The sequence below is a fragment of the Notothenia rossii genome, assembly GCF_949606895.1.
Source record: "Notothenia rossii genome assembly, chromosome: 1".
NCBI classification, from domain to species: Eukaryota; Metazoa; Chordata; class Actinopteri; order Perciformes; family Nototheniidae; genus Notothenia; species Notothenia rossii.
In genome coordinates, this window is record NC_136912.1 from 94,648,607 (window position 1) to 94,668,606 (window position 20,000).

At 40.4% G+C, this 20,000-nt stretch overlaps 1 protein-coding gene across 1 annotated transcript in view; it reads right to left on the reverse strand.

Annotated features, from left to right (window-relative positions):
• Positions 1–20,000, reverse strand: part of qsox1 (quiescin Q6 sulfhydryl oxidase 1) — a 34,611-nt gene that overhangs the window by 13,612 nt on the left and 999 nt on the right. The window contains exons 2-5 of the mRNA XM_079666301.1: positions 19,939–20,000; positions 7,051–7,173; positions 4,897–5,035; positions 1,892–2,068 (exon numbers count right to left, since the gene is read on the reverse strand). The exon at positions 19,939–20,000 is cut by the window's right edge and continues 68 nt beyond it. Of these exons, the coding sequence (XP_079522427.1) occupies positions 1,892–2,068; positions 4,897–5,035; positions 7,051–7,173; positions 19,939–20,000 (501 nt within the window). The remainder of the gene's footprint in view (positions 1–1,891; positions 2,069–4,896; positions 5,036–7,050; positions 7,174–19,938) is intronic.

Genomic DNA, 20,000 nt, shown 5'->3' on the forward strand with positions numbered 1-20,000 from the left:
TATTTATCGGCAGGTCATCTGGCAATTATTTTAACCTGACTGCATTCACCTGGTGCTTCTGCATGGACGGAGAGAAATGAATCTGAAACCAAAGTTACTTTTTTCTTGAAGAATGAGAAGCTGTTTAATACTCAGTAGAGACGGATGAGGGAAATATCTGATGCAAATACACTTTTAGCATGACCTACGAAAAGTTAATAAGCGGGGCATTCAAATGGATGAAGAGGATGTTTTATGGTTATTTGTATTAGTTACATTTGGTTTAAATACTTGTCTTTAGCCTCTTTTTTTAATACTAAATTGTTTCTTAAAAATACTTATTTTTTATTATCCTTTTATATTTATTTTTTTACCTACTTTTCAACTTTTGTTGTTGTTGATTGTTTACGTTCGTACCACATTGACTATTCAAAGACACACACATTTAATTGTAATTTCTTAAAGTTATAACTGTATTACATTTTGTTGTGCATGTCCTGTAACAATACAACTCTTTAAAATGCAAATCAAAGATAAGGGAATAAATCACACAGTGGCGTGAAGGGGTGGGATTTGGGGGACATACGTCTTGACTTCTTGAGGATATGTGAATACAAAGTTTGATGAATAACAAGTGTGTGAGGCGTTGGAGGTCAGAGAGGGTGTGGGAGAGAATCAGGGGGAGGAGGAGGAGGAGGATGTGGGGGTCAGGAGGCAGAAGCAGATGATACTCTGAGGACTAAGACGGGGGGACAGCTGGTGTCTGATCTGGGGATACATCCTTACATCCTCACCCCTCCTCACCCCTCCTCACCCCCTCTTAGTCCTATTATAAAGACCAACTGACCATGAGAGGAAACGGAACATCGACAATAAAAGATCCTTTAGGTGTGGAGAAAAGAGAAGTGAGGAAAGGATGAAAAGGTGAAGAACTGAAGGACAGTACTTGAGTAAATGTACTTAGTTACTTCCCATCTCTGTTGCTAAGTATCTAAGAGGAGTGAGGAAAGAGGAAAGGATGTGTTAGAAACACGTGAGTTGTCTGACTGAAATGGGGCGAGCTAGTTCAGGCAGTCAACTCGAGCACTTCTGCTGCCTTCATACATAACGCCCCTTGCCACTCTACAACCAACCAACCAGAGTCTCCTTAATATGCCGCTCTATTTAACCTGCCAGATCTCTCTCTTGCTTGCTGTTGTTATTGCTGCAGCTACTTCCACGTCGCTGCTGCTTGCTGCCCCACCACCACCCCAGCTTCCACCCCAGCTTCCACCCCAGCTTCCACCTGTAGGCTCGGGGGGTTAGTTATTTAATCATCACTCATCGTGCTATGTATATCTGTGGAGTGATGAGGCCCAAGCCTAGACGCCAAACTCAACTATACGCTGCTTCTAGTAAACATGTTAAAGGAACACGTGAGTTGTCTGACTGAACTTTCATAAAGCACGCTATCTTACCTTTCAACTGGGGCTGCAACTCACAAATACGTTAACCAACGATTCATCTGCCTTTAATCATCTTTTTTCAAAAATCATTTTCCAGTGTTTCCGTCTATAAATTGCCAAAGGATAATAAAAAATGTCAACCATAATTTCTAGGAAACTTCTTCCAATTGCTTGGTTTGAGATATGAACGATGATGCTGATTAGGTAATAATAATAAAATATACAATTTGTATAGCGCCTTTCAAGGGACCCAAGGCCGCTTTACATGGTGAACAAACAAACAAACAATGTTAGTCAGTATTTCTGGGCCCAGTGACGTCACGGACTGATACGGAAATCGTAGTACTGCCGTTTGGCCACTACGAATATTTTCCTCAGAGTCCGGAGCACTTCCTGGGGGCTTGGCTGTGATGGGTTAGGGGTTAAAGGCCATGGTGAACAGGTGAGTTGTTGATGGTGCCTCCTACCTGCCACTCTGTTGTTGACGCGGTTGTGTCTGGACCACAGCCACAGGACGGCGGCTGAGAACGTGTTCACCTCTGACAGACTCTCCGTCGCCATGGTCTGAAAGTGCTCGGCACAATCCCTGCAGCCGAAGAAGCTGTGCACGTAGTTTCTCATCGCACTTAGCACCTCCTGGGGGTCTGGAGGGGAATCACAGGGTATTTTGTTAAGCACCAGCTATAAGGTCTCAATGAGGAATGTGGCTTTAAAAGTTAAAAAAAAGATCTTAAACTCCTTCTATTTCCTGATATTGTTACTTTATATGAGTTTGGTTTAATGTCTTTTGTAAAAGTGCTGCAGTAATTACTTATTTTTGTAGGCCAACCCCAAAGTAAGCATAGAACTAGTTCCTTCCAAAGGTGAATTGGATTTTCCGCTAGGATTTTAGATTACTGCAGAAATAAAATCTCATGACTTCACGTCACCACCGCTAAGCTAAAGGCGGCTAATGTTGGGCTATAAAGGAACTACAGCACGGTCACATGACTTCACGTCACCACCGCTAAGCTAAAGGAGGCTAATGTTGGGCTATAAAGGAACTACAGCGCGGTCACATGACTTCACGGCACCACCGCTAAGCTAAAGGCGGCTAATGTTGGCCTATAAAGGAACTACAGCACGGTCACATGACTTCACGTCACCACCGCTAAGATAAAGGTGGCTAATGTTGGGCTATAAAGGAACTACAGCACGGTCACATGACTTCACGTCACCACCGCTAAGCTAAAGGTGGCTAATGTTGGCCTATAAAGGAACTACAGCACGGTCACATGACTTCACGTCACCACCGCTAAGCTAAAGGAGGCTAATGTTGGGCTATAAAGGAACTACAGCACGGTCACATGACTTCACGTCACCACCGCTAAGCTAAAGGTGGCTAATGTTGGGCTATAAAGGAACTACAGCACGGTCACATGACTTCACGTCACCACCGCTAAGCTAAAGGAGGCTAATGTTGGGCTATAAAGGAACTACAGCACGGTCACATGACTTCACGTCACCACCGCTAAGCTAAAGGTGGCTAATGTTGGGCTATAAAGGAACTACAGCACGGTCACATGACTTCACGTCACCACCGCTAAGCTAAATGGGGCTAACGTTGGGCGTGATTACGCTTAGTCGTCTCATTTAGACACTTGTTAGCAACCCTTTAATTCTCCAGTGGGGTATTTACTGACATATTTTAAGTCATAGAACAAAACTTTAAAATCTCTTCAGCTCGTGTTAACCACAGACCTTATTTCAGGCATTTATCCAAAACCTATGCAACCTTTTACTTTGAGATGAGGGAACCAGAAGTGGCAAAAGCTGAATGATCTCAATCCTGCAGCACTCAATATTAGAGTTAAAAAATGTTGAGGAAAAAACAACATGATTAGAAGAGTTCCCATCAATGCCTCATCTCCTGGATTACCTCCTCTCATCAAATAGAAAACTGTCACAATCACCTGCTCTTGTAAATCTGGCTGGTTTCTAAAGTGTTCTGTTAACCTGCGCTGTACCATGAAAGCTCATTAAAGCCGCTGAGGGTCCGCAGCTCCCTGGATTCCCACGGTAATGTGGGCCAGGAGTCACCGAGAGCTGGGTTAACCCCATATTGAGATGAATTATCTGTTCCAATAGGATAACCCAATCTGGAGATTAAACCCAGTTAACCCTGTGTGTGAATGGTGGCCATGCTGTTGTCTCAGGGCTGCAACAGTCCACTAACATATTTTCCTTGAGCCCTTTGCTTTTGTTGTGGCTTAGCAGGACTGTAGGTAAAATACTGAATGTCCTCTTCCAATGTGAGAGTCCACAATGATAACAAAGGTATCCCAACTGTAGCTGTGAACATGACAGGATGTGTGATTATCTAGAAGAGCATCAGGACTGTTTGAGGCATATGATAGCTATGTGATTAACATGATGATTCAGCCTCTATGGAGAGAGACATATGACAAGCATGATCATTTCTGACGTGGAGCTAATCTGAAGTAAACATTGAATACTGCTTTCTATTCCTCCATCTTGTGACTGTGGAACTCCCTCTCTTGGATATCAGCATGTGAAGGACACTGTTCAGGAACTAGTTGATGCTCTGTATGTGATGACTACTTCCATTCTGGAGAGGATCACAGATACATGGATCCTGAGATTGAAGCTCAAACCGGGGACCAGGGATATTTTTCTAACAAGGACCTTCACATGAACTGAGCTCAAAGTGGGAGTGTGTGTGTGCTCTTTGAGGTAATATGGATGTGTTAATGTGTGCAGCATGTGTATATGAATGAATGCTTTATGTGTATGGTCATTTATGTACCGTTTGTGTGTATTTGCACATTAAGCTGGTGGTCTGTGGGGGGCCAGATGGACGCCCCTTTTTTGGCCGGTCCATCTGCAGGTCACATGACGGTCCGTAAACCTCGGGATTAACCTCTGTGTGTGTGTGTGTGTGTGTGTGTGTGTGTGTGTGTGTGTGCGTGTGTGTGTGTGTTGAGGGGAGATTAACGTCCCTTCCTCCGGTCTTCTGCCTGCTTTATTAACCACTCACATTCCCCTAATCTAACATAATCCCTTTTCACACAGTCACAATTAGGCTCAATTTGAGCTGTGACAAAATGACAAAACAAGCGAGGAAAAAAAGTGAAAAATAATTATGGTAAAAACATCCTCTTGATATGTGTGTGTGTGTGTGTGTGTGTGTGTGTGTGTGTGTGTGTGTGTGTGTATGTCATGTGTAAATAAGGTCAGTTTGAAAGAAAAGTAGCAAAAAATCCTGAGCTAATTGGTTTACAAAGCCTCGTCCACTTTTTTAACGGCCTTTTAAATAAAAAAATAAAAAATCTAACTGTATTTTTTTTTAAATTATTATTTATTTATTTGAGTATCTGTGTGTGTGTGTGTGTGTGTGTGTGTGTGTGTGTGTGTGTGTGTGTGTGTGTGTGTGTGTGTGTGTGTGTGTGTGTGTGTGTGTGTGTGTGTGTACCTGTGCCTCCTGTGTTCTTGGCCTGGACGGTGAGCACGTGGAACAGAGTCCAGATCCCACAGGGATAGCGTCTCAGGTGGGGAACAGACCCCTGGCAGCCCACCCACCTCTCACCTTCAGGCAGAGCAGTGTCTAAAGACTGAGGAAAACACACACACACACACACACACACACACACACACACACACACACACACACACACACACACACACACACACACACACACACACACACACACACACACACACACACACACACACACACACACACACACACACACACACACACACACACACACACACACACACACACATTAGTGACGGAGGGGAAGAGGGACACAAAGACAAAGCTTAACGGATCAGTGTGGAGCTATTCTGTATTTGTCTGAGTCACCAAAGAGGAGCGGAGGAGGGTCTGCTCTCACGTTCACTTCCTTTGTTTGTCTGCAGGATTAAAGGGAAACTACCGGTTCATGAAACTTAGTGAAAGGATGAAATATGGGAAGAAGCTGTTAAAGGGGCCCTATTATACCCTAGGTGTGTGTGCATGTAAGTGGTCTGTGTCTCAATGTAATCCCAATATGAAAGTGATGTAACTGATTACTTTCTGTTACTGTTGGATTACCTCAATATCAAATGCAATGCCAATAAATAAAAGGATCAGAAATGATTTTATTGATGGTAAAACCTGCCTTTCATGAAGCATATTCAGCCTACACTGAAACCCATGATCACAGACTACAGTTTAGAAAAGCAGGAATGAATTCTGAGCTGACAGAAAATGCTCCGTTTTTGTTTAACACACACGGTTAAGCTCACACACACACACTAGTTTATGAACATATAGGTTCACCTGCTGAATGAAAACAGAACAGATGAAGCAAAGAAAGAGAAACCATAAAGCAGATTCAGGCAGAACAGATAGATACACACTTAAAGTATTAGAGAACAGCTGATCCTTTTACTACGAACACTGTATGCTTTTTCTAGGTTTTTACTAACATTGCAATGCTGCTAGAAATCCACATTTTTAGACAGGTAACAGTAATCTGATTACTTTGTGTGTTTGTAAGGGAATGCAGCTACCTTCTTTTGTATCCATTACTCCCTTAACTCTGTATACAGCCCATGTTTAGTACCTCTTTATTCCCACAGACAGCGTTGGGAAGTTGGAAAGTATTAACAGAGACGTGAACACATTAACCCTTTTGGCCTGTTCGTGAAATTTGTTGACAATTATAAAAACGCAGGGGCAGCTCTCTCCTTTAAATGAGCCTCTGGAAGTACATCCTCTCCCAACCTGTTCAACTTAATGAAATCGGCTCCTAGTTTTCCTGATCAATAACAAGTCGATGTCAGGTTAATGGCTCAGCGCTCCGCTAATGAACCAAGCTATCCAGATCTCTATCCAGCAGCCACAGTTGAATCCAATAACATATTTTCTCTGACATAAAGTCGTTTCTCTCGCCGCACTGCATCGCCACCGCCGCTGTGATTGACAGGGTTACTCACATGTCAATAGTAAAGATTTGGTGTGTGTGTGTGTGTGTGTGTGTGTGTGTGTGTGTGTGTGTGTGTGTGTGTGAGTTCATTTCCTCTGAGGCCGAAGTCTATTCATACCTTCCCATTGATCCATTGATTTGCCTGCTAAAAGCTAATGATGTAGGTAAGTGACTCTTTCAATTTGCAGTGGGGGGGGGGGGGGGGGGGGCGGGACTAGAGGCATGCAGGCTGCGGTCCAAAGACAACACACACACACACACACACACACACACACACACACACACACACACACACACACACACACACACACACACACACACACACACACACACACACACACACACACACACACACACACACACACACACACACACACACACACACACACACACACACACACACACACACACACACACACACACAATGGTGACTGTTGGTGACAATGTATTACTAGATGCTGCCCAGACCGATTCTGAATCCTATAAACACCAGCAACCAGAAGACAGACTAAAAAAGTGCCACGAATACTTCAACTTTTGACTTCAAAACAATAACAAGTCCACTGCCTCATTGGTCATTCATTTCCTGTTTTAACTCACATTCCCGCACCACTCGATTGTATATTTATCGAAACCTCTCAGTGTTGACTCACCTGATCTTTGTTATCCAGCCACTCTCTGAAGGTCTCGTAGGAAATCTCGTTTTCAGTGTGGTTCTGCAGTCGAGTGTTCACAGACTTCAGGAGGTTCATCACCACCAGACGGCCCGGAAAGAACTGCAGAACAAAAGAGAACAGTGAAAACAGGAGGTACATTTAAGGAATTACAATGAAATAAGTGGCAATTTAGAAGCAGGTGAGATGCAAGAAGGAATGATGCCAATGATATGAGACTAGATATTGCTTTATCCTCAAACAATTGTCCAAACACTTAAACCCATTATTATTTTGGAGTGGTTTGAAACGCGGGGACGATACACACATCATTTGTAATGCTGAAAATGTGGGTTGAACTCTCTGAATGTACACAACAATGACAAGGAATAACTGGACTTTTCCCAACACTGTATATTTTACATTTATAAGTATATCTTATCTTAATGACTTGTTAACGACACGTGAAGTTGTTATCGTGCACATTCAGAGGTGGGAAGTAGTGGAGTACAAATACTGCGTTACTGTGTACTTAAGTACATTTTCCTGTTATCAGTACTTTACCCCAATATTTATTTTTCTGACGACTTTTTACTTACTTCTCACATGTTGAACACAAATACCTGTACTTTCTACTTCTCACATGTTGAACTCAAATACCTGTACTTTCTACTTCTTACATGTTGAACTCAAATACCTGTACTTTCTACTTCTCACATGTTGAACTCAAATACCTGTACTTTCTACTTCTTACATGTTGAACTCAAATACCTGTACTTTCTACTTCTTACATTTTGAACTCAAATACCTGTACTTTCTACTTCTTACATGTTGAACTCAAATACCTGTACTTTCTACTTCTTACATTTTGAACTCAAATACCTGTACTTTCTACTTCTTACATGTTGAACTCAAATACCTGTACTTTCTACTTCTCACATGTTGAACTCAAATACCTGTACTTTCTACTTCTCACATGTTGAACACAAATACCTGTACTTTCTACTTCTTACATGTTGAACTCAAATACCTGTACTTTCTACTTCTCACATGTTGAACTCAAATACCTGTACTTTCTACTTCTCACATGTTGAACTCAAATACCTGTACTTTCTACTTCTCACATGTTGAACACAAATACCTGTACTTTCTACTTCTCACATGTTGAACTCAAATACCTGTACTTTCTACTTCTCACATGTTGAACTCAAATACCTGTACTTTCTACTTCTTACATGTTGAACACAAATACCTGTACTTTCTACTTCTTACATGTTGAACCCAAATACCTGTACTTTCTACTTCTTACATGTTGAACTCAAATACCTGTACTTTCTACTTCTCACATGTTGAACTCAAATACCTGTACTTTCTACTTCTCACATGTTGAACACAAATACCTGTACTTTCTACTTCTCACATGTTGAACTCAAATACCTGTACTTTCTACTTCTCACATGTTGAACTCAAATACCTGTACTTTCTACTTCTTAAATGTTGAACCCAAATACCTGTACTTTCTACTTCTTACATGTTGAACCCAAATACCTGTACTTTCTACTTCTTACATGTTGAACTCAAATACCTGTACTTTCTACTTCTCACATGTTGAACTCAAATACCTGTACTTTCTACTTCTCACATGTTGAACACAAATACCTGTACTTTCTACTTCTTACATGTTGAACTCAAATACCTGTACTTTCTACTTCTCACATGTTGAACTCAAACACCTGTACTTTTTACTTCTTACATGTTGAACACAAATACCTGTACTTTCTACTTCTTACATGTTGAACACAAATACCTGTACTTTCTACTTCTCTCATTTTCCAAACAGGCTGGTTCCTTTAGTCTGAATGTGTGTTTGGTGGCGTGATCATTATTATTTAGAGTCATTGCGTGCCTATTGATTTGAACACGATCCGTGTATCCATCATTTCCTGGTCTTCTCTAAAGAAGAGGGACCAATGGAAACGTTGTCATGTTGCCGTTGGTCAGCATGGAAACATTCATTAGCTAACAATGACATTATTGTTCTATTAATATAAAGGGAGGTCAGGTACTCTTTAAAACAGCTGCTAGTTATGGGTACTTTTTACTGAAGTACATTTCAAAGCCTCTTTACTTTGACTTGAGTAAAGAAGTTTAGTCAGTACTTCTACTTTCACCAGAGTATTTTTAAACACGAGTATCTGTACTTCTACTTGAGTAAAGGATGTGTGTACATGTTAGCGTAGCCTCGAGCTAACTGCACACAGAAGCTGTGGTTTGAGTGTTTTCCCGGTAGAGAAACTTTGTAAATGTGACAGCAGCCGCACTAAGCCTCAGCCTTCATTAAGATCACTTTCCTAAGCCACTAACAACCACTTATCCAGAGTCCCTCTCCTCCTGATGTGTGTTTACATCCTGTCAGAGCTGCACCACCATGGAAACAACCACAACGGAAAGGAAACACCACGCTGAGGAAATCCAGTGATGACAGAGTGACACACACACACACACACACACACACACACACACACACACACACACACACACACACACACACACACACACACAATAGAAACAGCTGATGTCTGAGGAGTAAAGCGCTTTAATGCATTGGGTTAATGTGCCTCCTATTCTTACTGTAAGCCTGTCTGTGCAGCCGTTTATGATAATGATGATAATGTTGGCTTTTCTCAGAAATACAGACGGGCAAACACACGACGTCCATGGTTACTTCTGTTTACGTCTGCAGATACTGGAACCATCATTTCGTTAGTGATCCGTGGATTAATCACTCAGTCTGATTGGAAAATTAGAAAATGTGAAATCTAGATTATACTGGAGCTCAACTAGGACACAAGTAAAGTTACTTTTGTTGTGTTTATTTATTTAATTTTCTAACAATATTTTGCAGGTCATTTTATGAGGATTGCCTTTGTTCAAACAACAGAGCAAGGTAAAGCATAACTCCTACTGTTTCTTTTTAAGTCAGAGTCTAAGTGCATGGGGGTTAAAGATTTCTGCAAAGTGAATCTGAGAATAAAAAAAAAAAGAGCGCAGACGTTATCCAACATGTGACACACACACACACACACACACACACACACACACACACACACACACACACACACACACACACACACACACACACACACACACACACACACACACACACACACACACACACACACACACACACACACACACACACACACACACACACACACACACACACACACACACACACACACAGCTCAGCCGTCTGTTCATCACCCTCTAACAGGATCTCTGTGTTACACCGACCACTTAACCAGACTCACTGATTTGCTTAACCTTTGTCCCCGAGGCCTTTTAGAGAGGACTCTTTAAAGTAGAAACACTACAGACTGATATACACCTGAACATCAGCAGGTGAGGACTCTTTAAAGTAGGCGCACTACATACTGATATATACCTGAACATCAGCAGGAGAGGACTCTTTAAAGTAGAGACACTACATGCTGATATACACCTGAACATCAGCAGGAGAGGACTCTTTAAAGTAGAGACATTACATACTGATATACATCTGAACATCAGCAGGAGAGGACTCTTTAAAGTAGAGACACTACATACTGATATACACCTGAACATCAGCAGGAGAGGACTCTTTAAAGTAGAGACACTACATGCTGATATACACCTGAACATCAGCAGGAGAGGACTCTTTAAAGTAGAGACATTACATACTGATATACATCTGAACATCAGCAGGAGAGGACTCTTTAAAGTAGAGACACTACATACTGATATATACCTGAACATCAGCAGGAGAGGACTCTTTAAAGTAGAGACACTACATGCTGATATACACCTGAACATCAGCAGGAGAGGACTCTTTAAAGTAGAGACATTACATACTGATATACATCTGAACATCAGCAGGAGAGGACTCTTTAAAGTAGAGACACTACATACTGATATACACCTGAACATCAGCAGGAGAGGACTCTTTAAAGTAGAGACACTACATACTGATATACACCTGAACATCAGCAGGAGAGGACTCTTTAAAGTAGAGACATTACATACTGATATACATCTGCACATCAGCAGGAGAGGACTCTTTAAAGTAGAGACACTACATACTGATATATACCTGAACATCAGCAGGAGAGGACTCTTTAAAGTAGAGACACTACATGCTGATATACACCTGAACATCAGCAGGAGAGGACTCTTTAAAGTAGAGACACTGCATACTGATATACACCTGAACATCAGCAGGAGAGGACTCTTTAAAGTAGAGACACTACATACTGATATACACCTGAACATCAGCAGGAGAGGACTCTTTAAAGTAGAGACACTACATACTGATATACACCTGAACATCAGCAGGAGAGGACTCTTTAAAGTAGAGACACTACATACTGATATACACCTGAACATCAGCAGGAGAGGACTCTTTAAAGTAGAGACACTACATACTGATATACACCTGAACATCAGCAGGAGAGGACTCTTTAAAGTAGAAACACTACAGACTGATATACACCTGAACATCAGCAGGAAAGGACTCTTTAAAGTAGAAACACTACAGACTGATATACATCTGAACATCAGCAGGAAAGGACTCTTTAAAGTAGAAACACTACATACTGATATACACCTGAACATCAGCAGGAGAGGACTCTTTAAAGTAGAGACACTACATACTGATATACACCTGAACATCAGCAGGAGAGGACTCTTTAAAGTAGAGACACTACATACTGATATACACCTGAACATCAGCAGGAGAGGACTCTTTAAAGTAGAGACACTACATACTGATATACACCTGAACATCAGCAGGAGAGGACTCTTTAAAGTAGAAACACTACATACTGATATACACCTGAACATCAGCAGGAAAGGACTCTTTAAAGTAGAGACACTACATACTGATATACACCTGAACATCAGCAGGAGAGAACTCTTTAAAGTAGAGACACTACATACTGATATACACCTGAACATCAGCAGGAGAGGACTCTTTAAAGTAGAGACACTACATGCTGATATACACCTGAACATCAGCAGGAGAGGACTCTTTAAAGTAGAGACACTACATACTGATATACACCTGGACATCAGCAGGAGAGGACTCTTTAAAGTAGAGACACTACATACTGATATACACCTGAACATCAGCAGGAGAGGACTCTTTAAAGTAGAGACACTACTGATATACACCTGAACATCAGCAGGAGAGGACTCTTTAAAGTAGAGACACTACAAACTGATATACACCTGAACATCAGCAGGAGAGGACTCTTTAAAGTAGAGACATAAAGCATGGAGACATGTCCCAGTAGAGACACTAATCGACTGAATATATCTCAGTAGACTTCACGGAGATGTGCACACACACTAAAGGATGTGTTTGAGGCTCAGACAAAGGCCTCTGTTTCTGCTGGAGAGAGATATAATTGGTTTATGTCTGGATCTGAGGTCCGGATGGCGAGCGCTCAGTAAAGCTCATTAAGAGCCGTATGAATTTAACCAGGAGAGAAACGCAGGTGTGTCCTCACTTAAAGGGTTTACTGCAGCGTCACCACAGCAACAGTATTCATGAGTCGCTCTGTTTCAACAACACGGATTTCTTCTGTTGAACTCTTTGGATTCGATGGTGGATGGAGCACAATGTCAATCAATAAGAATTATGCGTCAAAAACTGTGACAGATGATGAAAGAAAGACGGTTGAAGTGACAGCGTACACTTTCAGGTGACTATGGGAGAATATAGATTTAATTTAGGAGTGTTAAAGTAGAGAAGTACAACAGCAAACAGTCTCTACAAAACTGTTTCTACATTTGTTAAGAAGATTGCCGTTGCCTTTTGCTGAATCAAATAACTTGTCACATAAAAAGCAGAATATTTGTCACTTTTTACTTCTATGTTATATCTATTTGAGCTTGACTTCATTTCTATTTTGATCATAATAAGTGTTTAGAAAAGGGAAAAAAATGGCTCCAAATTATAGTTTTTTACTTGTTTACTATAAGCCTCATCCACTCTCATCCCAAATCCCCTTTACTCTGCTCTTTAAGGATAATCGTGGTATTTAAATGTGATTTTACAATGTTGTTCTTTTGTCTTGATTTATCTGAATCTTGTTTTTGAACTGCCTTAGTGTTGAAATGTGCTATAAAAAACACTTCCATCACTTAAACAACAAAAAGAAAAAAAATTCAAACATAAAATGGAATAAACCTTTAAATGATTATATAACATACGTAAGAGTCCATAATGGGAACACTGTCTGTAACCTGTAAACACACACACACACACACACACACACACACACACACACACACACACACACACACACACACACACACACACACACACACACACACACACACACACACACACACACACACACACACACACACACACACACACACACACACACACACACACACACACACACACACACACACACACACACACACACACACACACACACACACACCTGCCCCCCCGCCCCAGTTGGACCATGACAATCCCCTTCACCCAGCAATATGTCACCCTGATCCGATTAGTATCAGGAGCACTTGAGAAACCTCTCGTGGTGGAGAGGGAGGGAAGAAGACCCTCAGTAATACTCTATGAGGGGGGGAGGAAGACCCTCAGTAATACTCTATGAGAGGGGGGGGGGGGCACGAGCCAAAGAGAGGAAAACACAGCCTGTTTTCTACTGTCACTGAGTGGACATTTTCTATAAGAACTGGACATTATTAGCACAGTAATTGATCCATAAAGAGCAAAGCATTCCTTTTTCGTAGTTCATTCATCCGTTTTGGTCTACAACCGTGTGATGTCACATTTTTCTAAATTTATTATTATCCCTTTTTAATTTTGTGTACGTATAAAGTATATACATATTTGTAAATATTTGTAGTCTTGGGGACGGTGGGAAACAGCAGTTTGGTCTCCCTGTTTATACCACACATACAGAAATTGTTGACTGACTTTTGATCATAATTGGAATGATGTATATTGACTTGAGTATGAATTGAAAGTTGTTGTACTTTACCTGACTATATTCATGTTATGGTACTTCATACTTTTGCTCCACTACTTTTTAGATTCAGGAACAGTAATTAGGGCCGTCAAATATATTCATAGTCGACAAATAGTCAATACCATTTTTTTCCACAAATAAATTTGCTTCTAAATGAAAGTAATCGCTCTGACACATTGTAAGTGATAGGCTAAGGGGCGGGACATCTTTAAGCGCTTGACCAATCACAACAGAGCCGGGCAGCTAACCAATCAGAGCAGACTGGGCTCTGGTTTCAGACAGAGGGTGAAAAGAGGTGCAGCAGCTCAGGCAGTATGAGAACAATAAAGAGCTTTTTGAAAATTAAAGCATGGAGACATGTAGAGACACTAAAGGGGCCCCTTTAAAGAAAAACAAAACAGAGGTCTTCTTCCACCTCTGGTATTAGTTGTATGTTAGCTTTATGTCCTGAGTGGTGGCGTGATAATGGTGAGTCCTAACCTCCCCCCCCCCCCTCTCTTAATTCTTTGTTTTATTCCCGGCCCCTCTGCCCCCTCTGGGCTTCTTTCAAGAAAAGCAGGATGGAGGTGTAATCCTTAAAAACCTCGCTGTAATGCTCTCACGCTTCCCAAGAACCACTGTTTTAATCCTCATATGCATGTAGAGGCTCCATAAATCCGGCTTCAGCCTGACAAGACAGTAAATCTAGTAATATTATGAGCGGGGGCAACAACAACACAAAATAATAATAAAAAAAACATGTTTACAAGTCGGGACGGAGATGCAATAATGGGAGGATTGTGGATTGGAAACAAACAAACAATTTGTCGAATTAATATTCTTGGACATTATTTTTTTAGGTCACGGTAAAACATATTAATATACATGAAGAACATGAATTCATTCGCACACAGATATTGCTTGTCCTTAAAATGCACACGAAAAAGGTCATGAAGAGGATATTTAAAAGCGTCTGTTTTGATATTTAAGTCACTTTTCAGCAAAAAGCTTCTTAAATGTGAAATATCCATGTTTTTTTTCTTATTTTTCATTAAGTAAACGCAATTTTTGGACCAAAATAAATTATCCGGTCAGTGTGCTACTTAGCTAGCTAATGTAAGCTATCTATCTTATAAGCTAACTAGCTAACATACTGGCTACCAGACATTAGATATCCATCAGCTATCTATCGAACTAGTGAACATTAGCTAACTATTTAACAAGCTAACTAGCTATATATCCAACTAATTAGCAAGCTTACATTAGCTACATAACTAACAAGCAAATTACTGAATGTTAGCCAACTATTTAACAAGCTAACTAGATGTATATTGTTAGAAATTAAAATCAATGTTTTAATGGGGAAATGTAGTTTAAACATGCCCTCAGTTTTAATGCTCTTTTATACTGAAAAACCAGAAATTCTTGTGCACAAGCAGTTAAGCTTTTATTCTGAAAATCCTTCATCTACGGTTAGCATTTAGCATGTGGCTAATATACGATTTCCTAAAGAGGTGAATTTAGTAGCGAAATGATATGGAGTGGTGCAAACCGAAGCCTACTGATTTAATACTACAACTATAGATGTCGAGATACTACCATGCTGAATATTAAATGAAGGTACAGTTTATTTGAATACATTATTGTTTACAGACGAGAGTAGCATGTGACAACATCCGGAATGACCGGAAACCAAACGAGCCGAGAAGTATTTTTTAGAGTATTGATTACAGCGTTTAGAATGTGTTAAATGAAAAGTGATGAAAGAGAATATGAGGAGAAAAGGCGTGTTAAGCATATATTGAATGTGAAAAGAACCTATCCTCTGTTTAAATGCAATAACGGACATTGGAGACGAGGCGAGCCGGCTGGCGGGGAGGAGCCAGCAGAGGATATATAACAGCACCGGAGGAGAGATCCACCTCTTCTCTTTCCTAACGAGGAGCGGATCACAGCTGTTTGTCTGACTGAACAATATCATGCTTGTGACCAACCCGTGCCTTTTTTAACTAAAGTACCCAATTGAACTTTCACAGAGACTCCATTTAGTCTCCTTTTAAAGCTTCTCTCCTGGACGGGAGAATAACGAACACAGTTTACAATATTCAACTAGTTAGCAAGTTTACGTTAGCTTCACAACTACAAGCTAACTCTTGAATGTTAACTAACTATTTAACTAGCTACATAACCAAGTACTTTACATTAACGTCGATATATCTAACAAGCAAATCTCTGATGAAGTGTATTAACAGTTCATTAAAAGCTTAAAAACAGTTCTTTAGGCAAGTAAAGGTTGATAAAGCAGAGAATGCTATACAAGTAAAAGCAATTAAGCTCTAAACAGAGGTACAAACATAAAATAAGACAATGTAGAAACCCTAGAGCAGACGAAGCATAAGGTAGAACACTATGATTAAATTAATCAAGAAAATAAGTGTCAGCCTTATACCCCTTTTCCCCTTTTTATGTTTGTGGGAATCACTTAAGTAGGTCAAATTACTGAACACACACACACACACACACACACACACACACACACACACACACACACACACACACACACACACACACACACACACACACACACACACACACACACACACACACAATGCCACCCATGCTAATACACTCGTATGTTAATGCATTCTCCACTAATTATTCCAATTAGTAAAAATGGAAAGTGTCACATGATGGAGGAAGTGTGTCAGCGCTGTGAAGTGATGACACACTCACTGAGGTCCGGACATCGTGAGTCACTCTAATCTAATCTAATCTCATCACATGACACACACACACACACACACACACACACACACACACACACACACACACACACACACACACACACACACACACACACACACACACACACACACACACACACACACACACACACACACACACACACACACACACACACACACACACACACACACACACACACACACACACACACACAGTTCAGGTGTCAGATATTAGCATATGACGTCAATGCTCAAAGAACATTGACGTCATTTATTTTCATTCATCAGTCATTCGAATAAAGATGAAAACAACAGGAGAGGAAAAATGGTTCTTCTTCTAATCTGTCAATATATTTAGTTTTCTGATCATTTGCACATGAGATATAATATAAAATGTGTTTGTTACTGTATGTGCCGACAATCTCAACATTTAAAAGACAACAAATACAATTTCTCTCTTGTTTCTCATCCCGGGAAGCACCCCATTTATTACGTTCCCCAAAACTCTAGGATATAAGCGTACTAACTCAAACTGAGGGAAAAACAAAGAGTGAAACTGAATTGTAAAACAGAAATATGTTGCTTAGTAACTTCAGAATAAAGCTGATTCAAAAGGCAAATTAAGGAAACGTTTCCCAAAGAACAGAAAACAGAAAGCAGCACATCCAGACATCACAACTGGTTGAATTACCCGACGAAGGCAGAGTGAAAAGCGTACATTTTCAATCAAAGGTTGTCTCAAAAAACGGTGTGTGTAAAAAGCCGATCCACAAACACAGATTTGAGATCCACAAAAACAAACTGGATTCACAAAGGCCTCATGGAAAGGGAAAGATATTCACACATTGTTTATTTGTAAATTAATTATAGTATTCTCAGATGTTCTTATTATATGTGGAATCCATTTGTGTATTTTCAGATGAGTTTAATATTTGCAAAATATATTTGAGTATAAAAACAGCTTTTTGTGTATTTTTACACACATTTTTTCCCACCAATAGGAAATGATTTGGCCTCTTTGTCGTGAAATCACTCAAACAAACGATGCTCACACTGACGCCTCCTCTGCTGCACAAAGCCAGGCTACAAAATACAAAACACCAGTGGGACACACACACACACACACACACACACACACACACACACACACACACACACACACACACACACACACACACACACACACACACACACACACACACACACACACACACACACACACACACACACACACACACACACACACACACACACACACACACACACACACACACACACACACACACACAGCGGCTTGCTACAACGCCTCCCCAGAGAGAGAGATATAATCAGAGAGAGTCTGGCACACTTCAGAGGAGAGTGGAGAGCATGTGGTCAGAAACATGGAATGAAAGCAGAAGCTGAGAAATCAAACAAACACAGAGACAAATGAAATACAAAGAGTAATTTGGAATAAAGTTGAAAAGATTAAAAGTAAACTACAAAGAAACTGAAGGAACGATGAAGGGAAGACTGGTCGTTTTTAAGGAATCACAGTTGAGCGGCACATTTGCAAGTATTTACAGAAATTAGGAGAAAGAGGAGGAAGAGGAGGAGGAAGAGGAGGAGGAGGAGGAAGAGGAATAGTGCGTCAGCCACGCTTCAATCCCCCGGAGATCAAACATGAAGAGGGTCAACAACACCCAGGAGAGAGAGAGTGTGTGTGCTGCTGAAGTCAATGGCATCCTCTCCTACATTCAATAATGTGTGTGTGTGTGTGTGTGTGTGTGTGTGTGTGTGTGTGTGTGTGTGTGTATGTGTGTGTGTGTGTGTGTGTGTGTGTGTGTGTGTGTGTGTGTGTGTGTGACCAAAAAATGAACTGGGGGACATTGGCTAAATACTGTAATGGAGTCTGAAGGAATACAAACGTGTTTCTTTTCCCAATGTTCCAAAAAAATGGATGTTGAGCTACCATTCATTTGGCTGTAATTTGAGTTTTCTTTGTAATTGTAATATTTGAATTGATAAATGTGCTGGTATTTATATTTGATAGATTTGTACTTTCATCTGTGTCATAATGCTTGGTGTTATAATGCTTGGTGTGATAGAGACTATGTCATGTTTTTGTTGATTGTTATGTGTACCTGCTCAAGGACAGGAAATTAGCTCATGACTCCAGTATCTCTTCTCTCTTTGATATTCATGTATTTTAATGCGTGTGTTTCCTTGTTTAATAAAGACACAGTAATGATGTGTTAGAGGGCTGTTAGAGCTACATGCTGAAACACTCAGGTCCACACATCACTCATTCTGCTGTCTCACTCTCCATCTAGTGGTGACCTGCCGTAACTGCAGCACTCTCAGAACTTTAAAGGTCCCATGTCATGGCCATTTCTACTGATCATAATTCCATTGTTGAGGTCTACTAGAATAGATTTACATTGTTCAATGTTCCAAACTCACATTGGTTTCTCAAACAGCATCTCTGTATGGTATGTGTATTCACTCTCTGTCCTACACGGCTTGTTGGAGCTCCTGACTCTGCAGACCGTTTACATGCAGAAAAACCTTCAGAACACACAAGGGGACGGGTAATAACCAGGAAAGCATGACATGGGACCTTTAAATATGTTTTGTATTTATCAAATGTACAATATATGAAATGTTTGAAAGCTTCTGCAATAGCTGTGGTACAACCAGTCTTTGTGGCCTACGTTTTGAATATCTTTTGGGTGAGTTAGAAGGGAGATTTAGAAAGTGTTTGAGATAGATATACACGTAAATGTAAATGATTGTATTCTGGGATATTATTCTTACACACACAGGTACAAACACAGCTCATAATAATACAAACATGATTGGATGAAGGGAGTAAATAGTCATAAAAAGACAAATTACATCGTATAATAAGAAGTAAAAAATATCTAAATTGTCATAGTATGTCATAGACAAAACAAAAAAAGGTAATTTAATAAAGACGCTTTCAAATTGTTATGTCAAAGTATTTCACGTCGTAAAATATACAAATATTTGTCATAAAAATAACATGTTAAAAAATCGGTGGTGGAATGTGTGTATGTGTGTGTGTGTGTGTGTGTGTGTGTGTGTGTGTGTGTGCGTGCGTGTGTTCCTAGTTGTCTTACCTTAGTCAGTACAGAGATGTATTTCCTCAGAGAGGTCAGCTCCTCTCCTCTGATGAGTGTGT